Here is a 21,209-nt window from a genome sequence, read left to right as displayed (position 1 = left end):
ATCCATTTACATTCAAACCCTGTTTTCCAGTACCCAGGGTTGTGGAGAGCAGGAGCTCATCACAGAGCATGTGCCTATCTGAGGTAGTATCAGGTGCAAGGAATGAACCAAACACAGGAGGAGCCTCTTTATTAACATAAAAGGACATGCAGAAATGTCTTAAGGAAATGTGGGCTCCCTGTCGCAATATATCCACATGCATCTTCTCAAAGCAGCAAAGACTTCCTCAAACTATTAAAATAAAGGAAACAAAATTTCTGATATAAAAGGGGAGCAACCAGAAATGGAATAGTGGTCTCAACCCAAAACATGATCATGCTGTATGGGAAGCAAAAAAAAAAAAAAAAAAAGACAGGATTCCAGGTGATCCTATACTCACACATTGAACCAATTATCATAACACACCTTTGCAAACTAACAGTAAAATCCAAATAAGCAGAGAAAAATCAAAGACGACACAGGAAGAACACGTAATCTCCACACAACTGTCAAAATTTTCATTTAGAAACAAGAGGCCAGCATAACTTTTATACCATATTCTTAAGTCATTTTATTTTTCTTCTTGAGCTGGAGCCCAGTGAACGATATAACTAACTTGTCGTGTAGGAAGTTGGTCTTCAAACATTGTTCCAAAAACAATAATTAACAGCAAACTGTGATGGTTCAGACATCCAGCATCAAGGCTTTGGAGGGCTGATGCATCTTCTAATTGTTTAAGAGTGAGGTATCCACCCTCCTAAAGTGGTAATTCTCAGTCCAACTTACAAATCAAAACAGTTTAAAATGTGCTCACCTCCAACAAAAAAGGAGGTATTCTGCTTTTTATTTTATTAATAAGTGGGTCAGTTACAAAAAATGCATCAAAGTCCCATCCAATTAGCCATGTCATTTTTGCCAAAATACCAGAAAAGAAGACATCTCAGTGCTTCACATGTTGATGTGAGAAAGCAATGTCTACAAGTTAAGCCAAACAGCCAGCTCAGATTGCTGTTTAAGTAAAATGACATTCTTGCACCTGCTTAATCCAGTTAAGGATCACGGGGCCCCTTTATGCACACACTAACAGAGATTCAACTAAATTAATCTAACTTGCATATCATTGGGATGTCCGAGAAATAGACAGGTAGAAATCCACAGGGAGAACACGCATACGCCATACAGATAATAAACAGGTATAGTTTTTGAACTTAAAATGACCACTGCGGAACAATGTCGAAACAATGCAAATAACATTCTGCTTATTTTCAACTGACGAGTCAACTTCAAAAATAGACTGACAAAAGATAACTAGTAAGGCAGGAGGACTAACCAGTACTATACAATCCACTGACATGCATTTTCAAATCTAAACATTTCTTTAAAAAGCACTGCAGGCAAAGTAGTGTAGAGGCCACACAGAGTGTCTGTTAACATGCATTTAATGCAAATATTTTTAACAAATTGCTTGTGGACAACTGCAATATATTCCTCCTTGGAATTTTTTCATATTCTACTGCTTTAAAACAATGAATCATAGTGGATTTAATTTGCCATTTTTGACACTCTGACCAACAGAATAAGACTCTTTAATGTCAAGGCGAAAGCAAATCTCTCCAGAATGGTCAAAATTAATTACAAATATAAAACACAAAATAATTGTGCAAACTTAAATCATCACTGGTGCAGCCAATAGAAGTCACAAAAGTAGTTACATGGAAACTACTGTTGTCAAAGGGTTTCAATTGATTGCAGTATAAATGAACCTTATCTAGGAAAGCCTACACCACGAAGACAAACACTACATGCAATTTCATGGAAAGGTGACTTAAAGTAGTCAGGGATAGAGACAAGAAAATATCTATGTCACTGAATACCCCTTAGAGCCCAGTTAAAGTACTCAATAACAAATAGAATGAGTACAGGACAGCTAAAAACCAGCTTAGAGCATACCATCCAAATAAATGAGATTGTACAAGGAAATGACTAGTTATGGAGGTTACCGAGTGATCTCTGAGAGCTCTGAAGATGTGAAAACCTACAGAGAAAAAAAAACAAAAAAAACAGCACATAGGACGTTTGGAATAGGATGATGGGAAAGTCTGAAGTCAAATGGAAGAAGGTTATATGGTCTGATAAGACCATAATTGAGCTTTGGAATAAACAGCATGTTTAGTGTAAGCCAGATACTGCACATTATCAAAAATATACTACATCAAGAAGCATGGTCATGGCAGCAGCATGCTGAGGGGATGCATCTCTGCAGTAGGTTATGGAAGGCATGTTGAGAAGAGAGTTGATAATGAATGCAGTAAAATACAGGGATATTTTGGAGGAAAACCTTGTGCAGTCTATAAGAAATGCAGCTTGGTAGAACACAACACAACCACACAAAGCATAAAGCCAAGGCTACAAGGGAATTAAGTAAGAAATCCTAACTTCAGTCTAATTAAGAAACTGTGGCTGGACTTAGGAAAAAAAAAAAAAAAAAGTGTTCACTCAAACTCCCCATGCAACCTGACAAGGCTTGAGGAGCCAAGTACAAAAGAACAGGATAACAAGCAGTGTCCAAATGTGCAAAGCCGAGACAAATCAATCCACACAGACTCAAGGCTGCCATCCACCTACTAAATACCAGCTTGAAGGGGTTAATACTTATGCAATCAATTATTGCGTTTTATAGTTGTAACGTAGATTTTTTTTGACTTTGACATTAAGAGTCTTTTTCGGTTGATCAGTGTCAAAAAAGTCAAATTAAATCCAATGTGGCAAAGGCATTGTAGTAGATTAAGTTTGTTTTTGCTGGGCTGGACAGATAAATGACAACAAATTTGAAAAAGTGCAGGTAGCATAGAAAAGTCAGAAGAAAAGAAACAAGCACCTGGAGGAGGTTGCATATGCTACCTTCTGCTCAAATCATCAATCTGGAGATGAAAAGACAAGGGCAGAGCTGGAAAATCAGTTCTGGCTTTATCACCTAGCATGAGTGGCTGGATTGCCATTGGCTTCACGGCCTTAACATCCAAGCTAATTAATCCAACTGAATGTAATCAAATGATCAGGAATCAAAAGCTGGAGCAAGGGGCATCAACATATGGGCTAAGAGGTGTTTCTGAACATTTCGGTGTTCTGGTAGCAATTGTAAGTTTCGTCACTGTAAAGTGATTAACCAAAATGGTGATGATTGTGTTTAGATCTCGCTTAAAAAAATTTACTCTTATGACAAGTTGTCTAAATAATGCATTATAGTTGTCTTGTATCACATTGCTCTATTCTTCTTCAAAAAGCCCTGACTGACACATCAAGGAGTTTAGAAATGCCCTATAATGTCATCCCCATCTGCAGGTATTTGGGAACCATATTTTGGGGAATATTGGTTTCTGGATGGCCTGGTTGTTGGTCTACATAATTGTATGATACAGCACTTCAGGACATTTAATTCTTAAATGAATTTTAAGGACTTTACTCTAGCAGTTAGAAACTCTTCTCCTATTGCTGCTTCCATTATACTGGACCTTTCCAGCAACCAATTGACAAAGAAAAGAATGAAATACTCATTTACTCTGCCAGCTCCCACCTGTTCAATGAGACAGCAGATCCCCTGCCTTATCAACTCCTTATTCATCAACTTTACGCTAGGTGATTGGAATGGCTATTGCCACATCTTTTGATGCTGATTGGTCATTTGATTCCATTCCATTTTTGCATGAAATACATGTGGCGCAGCCACTAAAGGCAATGAAAAAAGTTTGCTTTGCTTTTAAGTTAAGAGACACAAACTAAAATGCAACACAATTTTGTATTGCATTTTAAACTGACATGAAAATCGTGTGCCATTGAGCAAAGCAATCGATCATTTGGTTCATATGTTCTTAATTATGGCACGATAAAACCATGTCAAAATTATATTCATATGGATTGCATTGCAATGTAGGTAACACATTGGACTGCATTTAATTTTGGTACGAATAATCCTCCATAGAAATTTCTACAATATTTAAAGACTTTTCCCTGAGTATGATAAACAGTGCATCCCATGGTAAGAAACTGTGACACAAGTATAACAATTAGACACCCATTTGTCATTTTGCCAAAGGCCATATGCTGAACCAGTGTGCATGTGCCAAACCACACCCCCCCCCCCCCCCCCAAATTCTTTTCATTCTTTTTAAGTAGAAACGTTTTCTGTAACAAAATTAAGCTAAATTAATGTTTGAAAAACTAAACATTTGTGAGTTACAGTCATTGTAATAAACATGATGTTTGACTTACCATCACAAGGTGGGGTTTATTACAGCACTGACACAGTTTAAAAAAGAAGGAGGAAAAAAAAAAAAAAAACAACTCACTTTTAAGAGGTCCATAGCGTAGAAAAGCACACCAACAGAGATGAGGGATACTTCCATACTACAGGAGTGTGTCACTTATCGTAGGCGCTTCAGAGTGCATCAGCATAACAACATCCCCATCTGCTGGGCACCTAGGGAAGTATATAAAACCCTCCCTCCAGAGCCACTAAGGAAGAAAATTAAATAGACAGGAGACACAGAGGGATCTTCTCAAACAGTTTAATTGTAAATAACAAGAATTGGCAGCACACGTGGCATACAAAACAAGTGCCTGCTGCGTGTGCAATTAAAACAGCTCAGTACCCCAGTCAAGACAAAAAAGTAAGAAACCCCGTAAACCAAGGCTCGCTTGTTCAAATTTGTAACTACACAAACTGCGCTCAAAAAAAAGCAACTTTTTTTTTTTTTTAAGTTTTTTTTTTTCTTTTTGTTTAACATCAAAACCACACAAACAACTTTCAAAAATAAAAAAGCTTTCTTTTTTAATAATTAGAAGTAATGAAGACTTCACAGAGCTTTTATTCCAAAAAATTCATAATCTTACTGCAGTACAGACTGTTAAGTTTGGTCATAGTGGCAAATTCTACAAGGTTTTCAGTTCATTTTCAGTTCACATTGTGAAACAGTTTTTATATGTTTTTTCTAGTAGAAAAGGCAAAAAACAAAACAAAACTGTACAAAACCTCATGTTAAATACAATCACTTGGTACCAAAAAAAAAGAAAAAGAAAAAAAAATCCCACAGGTTTCTCTCAGATGAATTCAGGAAAAAAAAAAAAATAAAAGCAGCTGGGCAGAGGAAAGTGGGTGACTAAACCCAGGATCAGGAAGTGCCCTATCATTTTCCACAGGTTTTCAAAGGCTACGTGAAGGGTTGGAACTCTAAATAAGAAAATAAAAGTGGTTGGCAACACTGTGAGCCGACAAGTAAAAAAGGAGTGGCAGGGTGGTCCGAGCCACCAGGTCGCAGGTGAGGAGTGTTCATAATCTAAATTCTGAGGAGTAGAACTGCTACCAGCAGCATCCACCATCACAAAGGGGACAGGGCATGGGCCTTCTTTTCTCTAATAACCTATTATGTGGATGAATATACTTACATTTTTTCTTTTCCAAACTCAAGAAAAAAATAAAAGTAAATCCGATATTATTCGCTTTTCAGAAAGAGAGAGAGAGGGCAGAAGGTTTCAGGCTAAAAGCCTTTTGGGAAGGAAGTCTTGGCCCATGATGCCCTTTTTAGTGTGGGATACCTTTTCTGTAGAAGTGACTCTAAACCTTATAGAATTTGTAAACACTGATGCAAAAAGATCCCTTTCACAAAACAAATGAAAGACAGGATTAGGACACAGTCTCCCGCACATTCACACGCACTCACTCAAATGGCCATTAATGGCTCTGAGTGATCTGCCAAATTGACAAGTAAGACTGAACTATTAAACCAAAACTTATTTTTTTTATGTTGTTACACCAGAGATAAAGGAGGGTAAAAAAAATAAAAAGAGATACACAAGAATTGGTGATAAACGGCAACATGCACAACATTTGGCACTATTTGATTCTTTAAAAAAGAAAAAAAAAGAAAAAAAAAGAAAATAAAAACAAAAATCACATTTTGCTGAGGATTTCAGTGCAGTTAACAAAAACATGCATGTAAGATAATACAAAACTATTTGTGACAATACAATTCTTTCTTATTTTATAAAGAATTTTCACTTCAGAAAACAAAAAAATGCAGATACACAAAAAAGAAATAAAAAATATGCCACAAAATGACAGGAAACGCTTTGGAAAGGGGCAACTTAAAATAGCCAATAATGGTGCCACTCATTTAACACAGAACTCCCCAAACACATCATGCCAACCTACCCTAAAGCACAAAAGTACAAAGTCATCCTCAGTCGCAGCAAAATGTGACGGACATTCTAACAAAAAGGTGAGGAACGAGAGAGAGAGAGAGAGAGAGAGAGAGAGAGAGAGAAACACAGAGTAGATTTATCAAACTGCTGGCTGCTAGTACACATAAAACTACACATGATGTGCTAGGAAGACTGCTCAGGTAGGGAGCAACACAAGTGAACCCAGAACGCACACAACTCAAGCCAAAAAAATACTTTTGCAAAAATCTAGTGGTTATTTCAAGTCCTAGAAAAATAGATTCTCTGACGCACTCATAACAATATTCAAATGGCAACTTCAAATTGAGTTAAGTTTTTTTTTCTTCATTACAGCAGTCTTCCTAGCACAACTGACTGGCAGCACAAACAACAGAAATGAAAAAACAAACAAAAAATTGTATAATTAATAAGCGTCAAAAGGTAACACAAGGTCAAAGGTGAGAGTTTCAAGCATCAGAGAAGCTCAGAGGACAAGGACTGGACGATGAACTTTTGACGCCACATCGACATGCTAGGCACACGATGAACAAACGGGCACGGAGAGATCTAGAATAAAACAAAACAAAAAAGGGAGAACAGGCTAGTTAAAGCAACAACTAAAAAGGAGAGGAGAAAGTAAATCATAAATGACCATCTTTGCATGGGGCAGTCAATCATTCATCTGACACTGGACACCAATGAAACACATGGCAGAGAAGGCAGCACATGCGATCTGTCAGTAAAAGATGAAACTGGAGAACACATCACAGAAACACACACACACACATACATATATATACATACATACATATGTAAGGTCACTCCACCAGCCATGCTGATTTCCTGCACTTTTCTTACACGTCCCCTGAAATGACAATGCTGGAAAGCAGCAGAGCTAGACAAAGACCATGCTTCCTTCTCTCACTGCATCCATTAGCAGGTATACTGGAAGCTTCATATTTGAACTGCAACATGGCTTGAACCCTAACCCTCACCTGAGTGCTGTAGTGGGAGGGACAAAAGGCTGCTATGCCTGCCCAGAACATCATATCCAGAAGTTGAAGACTTCCTAGTAAAATTGTATTAATTGTGACTGCCTGCCTCTCTCTCTCTCTGTCTGTCTCTCTCTATAATAGGACTGTGCCTCAGTGACAAACACTATTAATGGCTTTCCCTCAGTGTTAACCTGGGTCAAACACCCCTAAGGTTTCTTCTAATTAGACAGTTTCACCTGCTACTGTGGCATATCCTGAGAGCTGAACACACACTATTATTTGGTCTCAGCTCTAGAGAGAAAGAGAGAGAGAGAGAGAGAGAGAGAAAGCAAGCAGGTGTGTTAGCAGAAACCCACCACACCACCACCCAAATTGTGTCTGTTACAGGTGAGAGACTAAGAAAGAGCTACGCAATTACTGTGTGTAACTATAAAAACACCGAAATGAATACGTCATTTCAGTAACAAACCCTTCTTCCAGGGGATAATCAGGAACAATGAAGAAAAAAAAAGAAGAAAAAAAAAACTAAAAATATACAAAAATAAACTAAAAAGTCAGTCCTTTATATGCAGGAAAATTAAACACATTAAGTCAGACAATTTCAAGCCCTAATTTTAATTAGGACTTTCATTAGCCCCTTTCAAAACTGTAAACATAGCACTTTTGGCACACACTTTTACAGAGGCTGATGTTTTCCTGGACGGTCCTTGAACAAAAACAAGGGCCTGGTGTTAGGCCAGTTCACCTGACCATGCCCAGTTACATGCTTGCTCAGTGATTCTGTGTGAACCGGAAGTGTCAAAGACTCACCCTCTGCATGGATATTGAAGAGGCAGCACTAAACCAGTAGATGGGGAAACTTGGTTCCTAAGGGCACACATGGCTGAAGGTTTTCACTTAGACCAATTACATAATCAGCATCTAATTCATCCTTTTACTCAGACTCCTGGCTTAACCTAAGATATGACGATAATCACTCCCCATGCCCACTCGACATTCCAAAAAAAGTTCTTGTGGGCAAGTCCATAAAAATTCTTGATGCAATAACCAAAGATAAGCCAAGATAAAAAGTCAAAATATGCTGTGAAGAACACATCGCATTAAAAATAAAAAAATTGAGAAATTATCTTCTGTAAATCTTTGATTTTTAACCTTGTAAGTCTGGTTCCCATAGAGGTTATCACCCACAGAGAAACAGATTAATTCGGTCCAAGACATTCAGTGTGAATAAGTAACTCTTAGTATATAAAAAAATAAACAGAAATTTGTTTATCTGAAATTACTTGGGACTGATGATACTTTAGTGTCAATAAGTTGCCCTTGATCTACTGAATTACTACATTTATTACGCTTGTATTATAATGTATTTTGAAGAAATAAACCCTGAATCAATGTGTTTAAATATTCAGTAACTAATGTATGATTATGTTGATATTCCTGTAGAGCTCAGAATGAAACACTAAATAATGAAAATAGTTTCATATTTAAATTAACCGCCTCAAGAGATAAAGGAGAACTTTCAGTAAGACAAAGTATTACTGCATTCAAAAGTACAAGTTGTGATTTTTCAAATTCATCTAGCTTAGACCCATCATGTACTTGTGAATACATGCAGGACTGCACTCAATGCAATGTTAGCATTTACCATACTATTAAATAGACATTTGAAGAGAAAAAAAAGTAGATAGATACAGTTGAGTGTCGATATTTCAGGAAGCCAGGAGCTGAAGATAAAAAAAACAGGCTGCATCCCAGTATGCTAACAAAAGTATAAAAGTATTAGGAAACTTTACCCTTATCAGACATGACCAGAGCTATGTAGCATCACAATGTAGAAAACTAAAGATGTGCTGGCATAATTTAAATAATTTTTTCAATTTAAAAAATAATTATAATGCAACAAGAAATCAACTAATGTATACAAATTTATGAAAATTTTTACCTGCAATATAGGTTCAGTTATCCATAGATTAGTTAATGAGACACAACTGTAACTGATGAATTAAAACAATGATATCCCTTTCACAATAGTACAATAGAGAGTAACGATTCTGGAATGACCCATACAGACGCCAAGACTTTGAGATGGGCCATCCCATAAAATAACTGTTTCCTGCATGCTGCGTAATTTAGGAAACTACAGTGCTGCCTTAGATTAGCTACTGATCATGTTCTGTCATTACCCGCAGCTAATTGTGGCCCCATAGGATCAAGCTTGCCCTAAAAGTACAAAATCAAGCATTTGTTTTGCATTCCATGCCCTGGTCATTGTACAAGAACAGCAGGTAGTGCTGCAGAGCTTTGAGGAGTGACTGGTAGCGCAGAATACTCTTGGTGCTTCCAAGATCCCCTCAGAGCTCTTTACAGTGTGCACAGACACATTCAGCAAAAAGGGTTACTTCAGTCAGTAGTTTAAACCACACATATCAGTATATATTAAACCATCTTCACATATTATCTTTCTACAAAATACTGTTTTTTATATTTTTTCTCTCCAGAGAAATAATTTAGGCAATAAATAGACTCCAGCAATCGGGAGTAGTATAAAACCTCTATAAAAATAGAAAAGGCATTATAGGTTTGCAATATACATCATCTGGACAGCTTTTGCTTAGCATCTGTATAAAAATTTTAATTTTAATGACATCGGAAGCCACTTTTACCTCACTAATTGTATAAATACATAGTGCTTTTAAGGTTAGTAACAGAAAATGTACATGTGGAAACCTCTTAGAAAAGCCAGCCAATTGAAGAACCATTCAACATTGTGAGACTGTTCAGCCTTTTTATTCTGGTGCTCGGTGATATCTATCCGAGAGGTAGTATATGGACTGGTGCAAAGTTAGGAGGTTGTGAAGTACCTCATAACTGCAGCTCCCAGGCTGAAGCATGAGAGACCGCATATTAGAGTTGCATCATAAAGAAGGGCTCTAACCATCATTTATACAAGAGCCTTAGCCAGAACCACCTTATTTAAAAAATATTACCACATTCTCTAAACATTGGGGGTCATGACAAAGAAGAGTTTCCTGAGTATTATTCAACTGCCCAGTCACCTTTTCTCATAATGCAAAAAAGACCATACTGTATGTGTGAATTTTTTTTATCATCAAAGTCTGGCTTGTGACACTTATTAACCAGTACAGCCAAGATATCAGAATTCCTTGTTGTGAAGAGGATGATTCCTATATGACCGAAAAAGTTTTGCCATTTAGTCAAACACTAACTACTCAGAGACACAGGACAAATATCTTCCAAACCAAGCACTCATGTCCACGATTAGTTAGCTGTGAGGTAAGTTTTTAACTGTTCTCAGCATGTCCTGCTGTAAGTGAGGAAACTCGGCTTTCCAAACAAACAGGATTTGGCTACTGGCTTCTTGGTGATGTGGCACTGCTGCTCCTAACTTTTTGATATGGCACCTTAACTCATAAATACAAGTTTGTAAATTAAAAAAAAAAAAACAAAAAAAACAAAAAAAGAAAAAGAAAAAAAAAACACTACGAGGAAAAAAATACCCATAATTTTCAGCAACACATGTTGGCTTATACAGAAGATATAATATTCACCCTGGCTGAAAGAATTCCAGTATGACCCAGCTTTTCCTTCCAACTTACCAGAGAACATTTCTAACCAAGTCCATTTGAAAGGAAAGCTCAGTATGGTTTGCTGTCATTTTTGGATCTTTTCAGTTGAACTTTCAAGCGTTTCATGCCAATCTGGAAACCGTTCATCGACTGAATTGCAGCCTGGGATGAGACAGGATTGTCATAACTTACAAAACCTGTGATATAAAAGAAAAGAAAAAGACCAGATGTTTTAAGGGTAGGCTATGTCCAGGCCTTACAAGAGCTCTGTGTTCCATTACTATTAGTTATTTTTTTAATTTTACTCTTACCTATCCATAGTTTACACCCTTGAACTATTTAATTTTACCACAGTAAATTATAATGAGCTTGCACATGAAAATGTAGAATGTCAGTGCATGATCTGCACGATCAATGCACCCCTTGTGTTGTTGTAGGCTACCACAGCACAAGGCTTAGCGACCTGAATAATTCCTCAGGCACGAATACTGACAGTCGCCACATTATGAAAAGTGCTTATGGGGATAACAACTTGCTTGTCCTTGGGCTTGATTGCAATTATTTTGCCTTTTTGTGACGAAGCAACTGTTGCACTACACTGAATCGTCATACAACCGAATTAACCAGGTATATCACGGAGGTACAGTCGTATCACACATCAGTTTCACTTTCCGTGTCAGTGCCTGATGAGCAATTTGTATCATCATCATTCAATTCAAGCAATGGTTTCATTTCAGTTTGTTCTACAGTTGCCTTGGCTTTTCATTTGACATTGTGTTTTAAGTTGGAGACTGTGCTCCACCCATGAATACTGATGAGTTAGCTTAAAGAGGCAAAAAAATAAAAATACTGTATTTATGATTTTTGCAGCTTGATGTTATTTCATCCACTAGATGGCAACAGAATACTGTCCACAACATTACTGAGGATTAAATATCTAAAGTGGAACATTACATGTCACCCCAAACGTGACTCGTGGTTAACTGTATCTGAATGGAATTCCAACCCCAAGTAACAACTGGGGTCATCACCAAGGAGGTTAAGCAGGTTTGAAAATATTGTTGCTATTATTATTTATAACTATTCCATAAGCTTTTCCACATGAAACCTTCTTGGTTTTGAATGGTGGCATGCTTGTGGGTGAGAAAGTGCTAAATAAAATAAAAGGTCTTTAAGAATAACTATAATAAGGCAGATAGACAATTATTATTTTTGCTTTTGATTTGATAACATACCTACATGACTATGTAAAGAATTGTCTAAGATCCAATTACAAATCTTCATATTTATCAGAAATTGTAAATGCTAAATAAGTTTACTTAAATATTTTAGTTTGTTAGTTGCCACTAAAATCATAAAGAAAATATTTCTACTTTGCCACAAACACATTTTTATTTTGCTTTGAATTTAATTTCAATTTTTAATATTGCCCATAACACAATCCCCCCCCCCCCCCACTTAATTTTCTTCCCTTTATTTTTAGTTTTTGCCAATGGTTTTATATGCATTAATCATTTGCCATCACTTCACTGTTGAACTAGATATACTGGAAGGACTACAGAAAAAATAAATAGACAAAATAAAGAGTAAACTTGCAAATGGAGAACTACTCAAAATGCCAAATGAGTTGGCCTCATTATGAAGGAATTATGACTATTGGAACAAAGGAGGAACAACTCTCTGGTTATGTACAGTGTAAAGTGCGCTCTATTGTTTTGAGGAACAAGAACTTGAATTCCTTCTCTTCAGCAACATGGTTGCAGCTGCTCGACTTCAACAGCATGTTGTAGCAGTCAAAAGCATATGTTCACATCACAGTATTTCTTTGCACCTGTTAAGCCAGTAACAGCTCCTGTCAAATCAAACATTTCTGACAAGAGTGTAGACTTTTGCTGTCAGAATATTAGACCTTTTGCCACAGTAGCAGGAAAAGGATTTATTGCTGTAGCACAGGAACGTATAAACTTGGCAGCTAGCCATGGTCGGGTTCAAGCTGAAAGTGTGCTACCAGATCCTACTACCACCTCTTGTAAATGCAAGGAAATTGTAACTACGAAAAGACAGGATGCTGTCAGAGAAATATCACAGATCATGTCCGATATTAATTTTGGACTGACCACAGACGTGCACCCACAATTACTGTGAGGTTAGTTACCTGACAACTACCTGTCACACCAGAGTACAAACCATAGTAATGTTCCCCCTCAAAGAAACAAAAACAGGTGACAACATACTGAGAGAGTTACATTGACAGTTCATGCATGAGCACAGATTTGATGCTATTGTTCTAACCAAAGTCGTTAGGGTAAGTGCTTAAGGACCAAATATCATATCTGCACTCACACCCTATTGTCAGCTGGACTGTCAGGATCATATATACAACACGGTTCTCAATCATGCACTAGATGTTAACAAGCTTTCAGATGTTGTTCCAGGAATTGCAGAAACATTGTTGGTAGCAAAGGCCCCAGTGGAATATGTGAAGCAAACCGGTCTAGTAGATCAGCTGACAAAAACATGTCAGATACCAGGTTTAGTATAGTTTTTCCCAACTTGCAGTCAATGGAGGATGTGCACATCAACCTTTGACAAAAGCTTGAAAGCCACGGGGAAACCCAAAGAATTGACATAGCCTCAGATGTCCTAAAGATCCTTTTGGAATTTCTTCGCCCATTTAGGCACAGCTCAGAGGAAACTGGAAGGCAACCAATACCTTATGCTTAATCTGGTCATATTGGGGATGACAGACTTGAACCTATGGGTACAGACAGCCCCATATCAAGCAATAATCCGTGAAAGACATCTACAATGGATAAACAAAATAGTAAAGATCACAACGGTGTACAAACTTGCAATATTCTTATAGCCATGCAGGTATGCATGTTTCTGAATAGAGTAAATATTCACCAAGAGGCCATGTATCTAATAGCCTGCTTCACATCAGGTGACAAACCACATCGTGAACCTGCAGCCAAGGGAAAATTGACTGTAGTGACTGTATCGAAGAATAGGTGAACATACCTATGAATGAAACAATGATGAAGTTAATACTACACAAAGCATAATCACACCATGGAAGATGAGAAGGATGTGTTGGGTTTAAAGAAGAGCAATAAGGCATCTTTTCTCTGCTTGCTAGACTTGCCCACAGTGTGTTAAGCATTTCCACAAGTAGCAGCAGCAAGCAGGAAGTTTAACACAGAAGGCAAAATGACTGACCAGAAGAGAACTGTGCCTGAAACCATCAAAGGGGCATACACTGTTTTAAATGCTACCACACTAGAGGTCTGTACTGGCAGAAAAAGTAAATCCTGAACCAGTGCCCATAAGAGCAGGCCCAGTACCCCATATTCTCAAAGCACCCCACCACAGTTTACCCCAAGGGACACAGCTGTATGCCTTTTCCATGTCTGCAAAACACATGTACGCTGGTTGGGTATATTCCCATTAACCATCCTGCATTCTCAAGATGGTAAAGAGCAGATCTAGTGTTCTGCAAGCAGGACAAAAACTGAATTATTTGTCCTGAATCTGAGGATTGACCACCAGATGGACCCTCCTTTGTAGCTTCCTAGCATAATGTGATTGTCCGAAAGTTGGAGCACAGTCCTTCTTAAAAATGGGGACCACAGGCCCAGTTTGCCAATCCCAAGGCACTGTCCCGCACTTCCTCGCAAGACTGAGTAGAAATGTCAACCAAGACAGCCCAACAACATCAACAGCCTCCAGGAATTTCTGGGCAAAAATCATTCAACCCCAGCGTTTTACACAAAAACTATAGTACCTCAGCTTCAGTGATGAGTAAGTGACTCACCCAATCCACTGACTCTGCTTCCTCTAGGGAAGGTGTGTCAGTGGGATCCAGGAGGTCTTTGAGGTGCTCCTTCCACCGCCCGATAATATACCCAGGAGGGGTCATCAGAACTCCCTGCTATATACAGAATGGGCAAATCACTTATTTTCAATGGCCTCACAGAACTCCTCCCACCCCCGTGTTTTTGCTTCCACAATTGTCAACACTTCGTTCTGCTTGGCCTGTCATGTACCTGTCAGCTGTCTCCAATGTTCCACAAGCTAGCCAAGCTCAGAAGGCCTATTTCTTCTGCCTGATGGATCCATTTCCCACTGTCATCAACTACTGGACTCAGGAACCGATTCTGTGACAGGCACCAACAACTTATAGTCACAGCTCTGCTCAGCTGCCTAAGCATTGGGGGCACAGAACATAGCCCATTCAGGTCCGTAGCCCTAGTTGAACTGCAAGAGAAATTCAACCAGAGGTGCGAGCTGAAGATCTACTGGACTGGGGCCACTGCTAAACACTGCCTGCATACTATCACTATACTTTTGTGCCTGCCAAGTCCGTCTGGCATCTGCCTCCTCCATCTGATTCAACTCACTACCAGATACTGTTCTGTTGACAGCTCTGCCCCTCTCTTCATCCAAGTGTCCAAGGCATATGGTTGTAGGTCTGTTGACATGACTATGAAATTGACTTGTACCAGTCAGTCGCACTGAAGAGACAGCGAAGCCAAAAGGCAAAGTTCTAGATTTACTGGTTGATCTATGTTCCTACCCTTACCTATGGCCACAAGCTTTACATATTGACTAAAAGAACTAGATTATGGATACAAGTGTTGGAAATTAACTTCTTTCAAAGGTTGTCTGGGCTCAGCCTGTAGAGGTAGGGTAACAGCACATACATTTGGGAGGAGCTCAAAGAAGAGCTTCTACTCCTCTGCGTCGAAAGCAGTCAGCTGAAGTGGTTAGGGTGTCAGATTAGGACATCTGCCTTCAGAGGTATTTCAAGCATGTCCATCTGGAAGGAGACCACAGGGAAGACCAAGGAAATGGGGAGATTACAGATCTCCCACCTCTGTACCTCAGTGGCGGAGTTGGAGGAAAAGGAGGAGGCGGAGGTGGAGAAAAGGGACATCTGGACATTTCTGCTTAGGCAGCTGCCAAGATAAGCAGTAGAAAATGGATGGATGGACTGAACAAAGTAAAGCTTCAATCAGTGAATCAACAAATAAGTGACACATTTTTTGGATAAAATCACTACAGTTAACAGATCATTTTGAATCTGAAGGTCATGTATGAAAATGAAGACTAAAGAGCATTCCAAAGAATACAAAGATAAAATAATACACAGGGATAAATTAAGAAAATAAAACAAAACTATATCAGAGAGCTTAGATATATCACAGTTGGCAATGTTTATTTTCAGTCATCAGAAAGAAGAGGCTATATCAAACCACACAGAAATGGTTGTCCCTCAAAACCTTCTGTGCAGAAGAGACAACAAAGAGGGGTCAGTAATTGTTTTAAAGGAGATACAGACTGCAATAAACATGCATCAAGGTTTCTGAATTACACTGGCGTTTAAGGGAGGGGGACAAAAAAGAAGCCATTAATCAAAAAAAACCCATGTAAAAACATGCCTGGGGTATGCCAAGAAGCATCAGTATGACCTAATTACATTATAGGAAAAATTATACAAAAGTAAAGCACTTAATGTAAAACATTACATTTTATAATAAGTAACCCTGTAACATATTTAGGTTACTCTTTTGTTAAGTATTGAGTAATGTAAATAAGTTACCTTTAAAAGTAACATTACCAAACACTACCTGGAAGAGGGTCAAAGACAAAAGACGAACATTCTACAATTACCAGTCAAAGCCCTGATATTAACCCAATTGAGAATCTGTGGAACTATCTGAATAACAAGAACAACATGGAGTATATCTGCCTGGAAAACTGTGCCAAAACTACTGCTTAACAGTGCAATCCTGGTACAAACTTACCCCAAAGGAGCTAAATCTGGTATTGCTGCAAAAGGTATCTACAAAATATTAAAGTATAGGATTGGATACAAAGAAACAAATATTCTGTTTGCATGACATAAAACAATGTCATACTAAAAACAACATAAAAAATGTTGAGTTTCAGTGCTTCATATTTAAAATATAACTAGTAAAATGTTAACTGAATAATAAATCCTCTAGCAATATTAGAGAATAGGTCAAGGGACTGAATACTTCTGCAAGGCACTATATTTACTTGGTCACTGTGAAATCATTATTGTTGCTGGCTCTAAATTTAGTTAAATGTCAGAATCTAACTAATGATGTAAATTCAAATAAAAACAGGTTTACTAAGAAAGCTTTCAAGCAATTTCAACCCTCTCCACTGACCTACCAAAACACTTGCTGAGGTTAGTCTGTTTGTCAATGAAGACCTTGGCAGAGATGACATTTCCAAAAGGCATGAACATCTGCAGAAGATCCTGATCCCCAAACTCCTGTGGTAGGTGGTATATAAAAAGGTTTGCACCCTCAGGACCTTAAGGAATAGAACACGCATACAAAATTAAAAAAGCAAGAAGCAATAAAAAGTCATAGTAATGTTACAGACAACATTATTTAAGAAGAGGTAAGGGAATGTGTGAAAGTTTTATTTTACTAACATTTTCAAATAATGCAATCCTAAAATGACAGATTCTGTCAGCTTTCTAATTATTAATGGGGAGACATAGACAGTACCTTGCACTGGGCATGGATTAGATATACTCATAGATGAATTACAAAAAGAAGTTGATATAGAAGCTATGAAAATATATCTATTTAAGATATAACACATTATACTGTGTAAAATAAGTTTTGATATCTAGGTGTTAGTTAAACAATATAACAGTAAAGCTAAACATTTAAATAAAGATACTGTTTGGCAGACAACTACTAGTAGAACTTAGTTTACACTTGCCAATGCACTGTTCAGTGTTTTAAAAGTGTACTTATTTAAAAATAAAACATTAAACATGGTTTAACCATTTCCAATGAATCATTCTACACTTAATCTCTGATTACAAAAGAAAATGTGGTCTTCCTGCTCTTGTGCACTAGATCCATGGAAAGGAGGTATTCCTTGAGAGTCCCTTAAAAAACAGTCTGCTAATTCAAGGATTATAGAAGAAGCTAATATACATATTACCAAAAAAAGGTGAAATGAACCTGCTTGATAAAACTGAGCTTCTGCTAATACTCTGAAATTCTGGTTCACTACTTAGAATCAAACTACACCCTAAAATACCAGATCATTTAAATTGTGCTTTTTAACAGATATTAAACATAAGAAAAATTAGAATTTTATTTTTGCTTACTAGCTAATTTGGTTCAGGTTTTTTTTAATGTTTTTTCAAATGATAAATATGCAAATTGCTGTCAAAACTGATGTTCACATGTAAAAATTTTAATGTCATATTAAAAAATAAACAAAAATTGTTTATACATACATAGCTTATAAATGAGTTTCAATAAATTACAAGACAATATCTGTTTTGTTTTTATAGCTGCGGTTATCAAATAATTTACTGTATGCTATAGGATCTTTTGAAAATTGCCCGATATTATGGGGAAAAGGACTACCTAAAATTATCTCAAGTGTGGCAGCCACCTGATGAAGCACAGTTCACGTCTGATTTGATTGTTTCAGTTTTTGCTATTTATGAAAAGACTAATGAAAAGTCCATTATTCAGTCTTTAAACTTTTTTCTTTCTTATTTCCATCTATCTCAGACACTTAAAAACAGTATTTAGCTGTTAAACCATTTTCCTTAAAAGCAAAGTGTGACGATGCAGGTTCGGCTCCATGCTCCCATCTTCTGTTAGGGAGCCCTTGAACCCAACACCGTCGGTAATGTCACCGATGAGCTAGACAGTGAGGCAATAACAATGAGCAAGGGGATGATGTAACAAATGTGCAAACAGTGCTTTTATTAAAATAGAACAAAACAGTGTTTAAACTAAAGTGTAGTAGTGCATTCCAATGTCTTCTTTAAATAAATAAATAATCCACAAAAAAGCAAGTGAAAAACCAAACGAACAAACGTGGAGGTTAAAATCCATTAGGAAAAACTCTTCTAAAAACCACGAGGTAAAATAGTACAGGAAGCAACAATGTTAAAACCAAAAAGCCCAGTGTCTTCTGTTTAGCCTGGCGGCTCCCCTGCTAAAACATCTGGGCTGTTCTACAGGAGAGTCGCCCTACATGCAGCTGACCTTCTCTCTGCCTGCTTCAGCTGTTTGGATTGCCTCACCGACCCCTGGCTCCGGTAGGCTCCTCCAGACAGCGACTTGGGTTCCACAGCGACCAGGGCGCCCATGCTGGGGAATACACACCCCAAGTCACCAACTCCCGCTGCCTTATGCAGAGAGTCATCCACCTTCCCGTCACTCCCGCCCTTCAAAATCAACTCTTCGGGAGCGACCACTACTGCTACTCCTCGGGTGTCGGCCTAACACCCAAGCTACCTGTACAGCTGCACGCGAGCCTGCACTCGCTCGCTCTCCCGCACCGACTTACTTTTTCTCTCTCTCTCTCTCTCTCTTGCAACCTCCGTTTCTTTCTGTCTTTCCTTTTACTTCTTTCTCCCCTTTAACCTGTTTGCGTTTCTCTGTATATGCGGAGAGGACATGGCAGCTGCAGCCCATTAGCCACAGGAACGATCACGGATGTGGGCAGTCTCTCTCACCTGTGCACTTAGGTGAGAAACGCCCACACCGCAGATCGCCCTGCGGCTCGCTACAGTCACCACGCCCCCTCGCTAAGCTGCGACGATTATTTATTTAAAACAAAACGGCCTTTGCTGGAAGAGCTGTGGACCCATAACACCACACAAAGTCAGTATGAGTAAGTTAAATTTATATAGGTATTTTGTCATTTTGAAAAAAGCAATTATGCACACAACACCTTGCAAGATTCTAGCGAATACAATATATCCTGATGCTGTTAAACTAGAACAACATAGTGACACATAGCAACATTTTCACATGAGAAAAATATACAATGCAAAAGTGTTATTAACAATGGATGGGCTGTATTAAGGAGAAATCACGTTGCAACCTAACTGACTGGTTGCTGCCAATATTCATTAAATATCCAAGTAACAGAACTAATCCTTGCCTTCTTTCTGGCTGCCAGCAGCTCCCAGGCTTTGTTGTGTAAGTAGGCTCTGGTTGTAGAGCGATGGTAAGGCAGCAGCTGCATACTGCTGGATGCCTGAATAGGCCTGACTCAGGGCTTCCATTGTACTTCCCGTCCCATTCGACAGGCCCCCCCCCACCTAGCCCTCCATTTAGAGCCGCCATCCCTTAAGAGAAGAAAACATAAAGTAGAAAACAATAGAAAAATCAGTACAAAAAACCAATGATGATTGCAGGCTCTGTGACTAGCAGCATCAAAACAGAACATCAAAGTAATTTCAAACAGTAAGAAGAATTAAAACTACACTGTATCATACACTGATATTCAGTTTTTCATAGCAGTACAAATGCAATTATTTTAAACCTAAGTATTGCAAACAGTAAACTGTTAACGTACCAGAAGTAAAAGAACAAGTCTCTCTGAAAGCTAGATGTATGATTTACCTGCTAACGAACCCACATTCAACCCTGCCGTTGCACCTGCTAGTGACTGTAGAGCTCCGAGTGAAGCCATGGGGTTCACTGAAGAGCTTCCACTTGAGTTGGGAGAAGAGCCAGCTATTAAAAAGCAAAGAAAACACAGATTTAAAATACAGCACCATCTTGTTAGGTTACACACACACAGACTTAAAAAAGATCTTCACAAACACAACCTTATCCATAACATTTGAGACTGTGTTTGAGATCTACAAGTAGGTTCTCTTGTGTATTTTTATTTTTTATGCATGCTTGTAGACAACAGTCTAAATTGTCGCTAAAGAGTGAGCATGGGTGTTTGTGGTGGGTGTGCATGAATATATAAAATGCAAAACTGACTGACTCACTCATCAACAAAAACACTATTTCCTAGGTAGTTAAAAAGTTGGCAGGATGGCACATCTAAGGCACTACATGAATGTTGAGAAAGAACATTCTGATACAATAATATTTAGGAGTAATAAACACCCCCCCCCCCCCCCCACACACACACACACACACTTTAAATAGAAAAGCTTAATTCTCCACGTTGACCGATTTGATTAAAATTTCGTGACATTCATCGATATTTGCCAAAACCCACTGTAGCAAATGGGCTGTACTTAGGGGCAGCACCCATTTGTTTGTTTCCAGCTGAGAAGCAATCGTAAAGAGAAGTGAGGCTGCATCTTCACGTGAATGAAGACCGCTACTAAAAGCCAAGTAGAAGAACAAAAGCTCAAACAAGACAAGCTTAGCATTGCGTCCTTGGGCACATGATGTACTCCCCATTTTCTCGGCTTCTTCTTCCACCTCACAATGAGATATAAAATACATAAAATATCAATGGAGTGGTGCAATATTGTCTCCCTAGAATTGTTGAGCACACTTACATACAGTCATATGAAAAAGTTTGGGAACCCCTCTTAATTCTTTGGATTTTTGTTTATCATTGGCTGAGCTTTCAAAGTAGCAACTTCCTTTTAATATAT

The 21,209-nt window shown here is 38.2% G+C and overlaps 1 protein-coding gene across 1 annotated transcript in view; it reads right to left on the bottom strand.

Annotated features, from left to right (window-relative positions):
• Positions 1-4,530: 4,530 nt before the first annotated feature.
• celf1 (cugbp, Elav-like family member 1) overlaps positions 4,531-21,209 on the bottom strand; it is a 58,285-nt gene continuing 41,606 nt past the window's right edge. Inside the window, 6 exon segments of the mRNA XM_051923538.1 lie at positions 4,531-6,762; positions 10,808-10,974; positions 16,979-17,122; positions 19,742-19,898; positions 19,900-19,928; positions 20,206-20,319. Coding sequence (XP_051779498.1) covers positions 10,847-10,974; positions 16,979-17,122; positions 19,742-19,898; positions 19,900-19,928; positions 20,206-20,319 — 572 coding nt within the window. The 3' untranslated portion in view covers positions 4,531-6,762; positions 10,808-10,846.

The sequence above is a fragment of the Erpetoichthys calabaricus genome, chromosome 2 (genome assembly GCF_900747795.2).
Source record: "Erpetoichthys calabaricus chromosome 2, fErpCal1.3, whole genome shotgun sequence".
NCBI classification, from domain to species: domain Eukaryota; kingdom Metazoa; phylum Chordata; class Cladistia; order Polypteriformes; family Polypteridae; genus Erpetoichthys; species Erpetoichthys calabaricus.
Note: the sequence above shows the minus strand (reverse complement) of the source record. Positions and strands in the feature narration are given on the sequence as shown.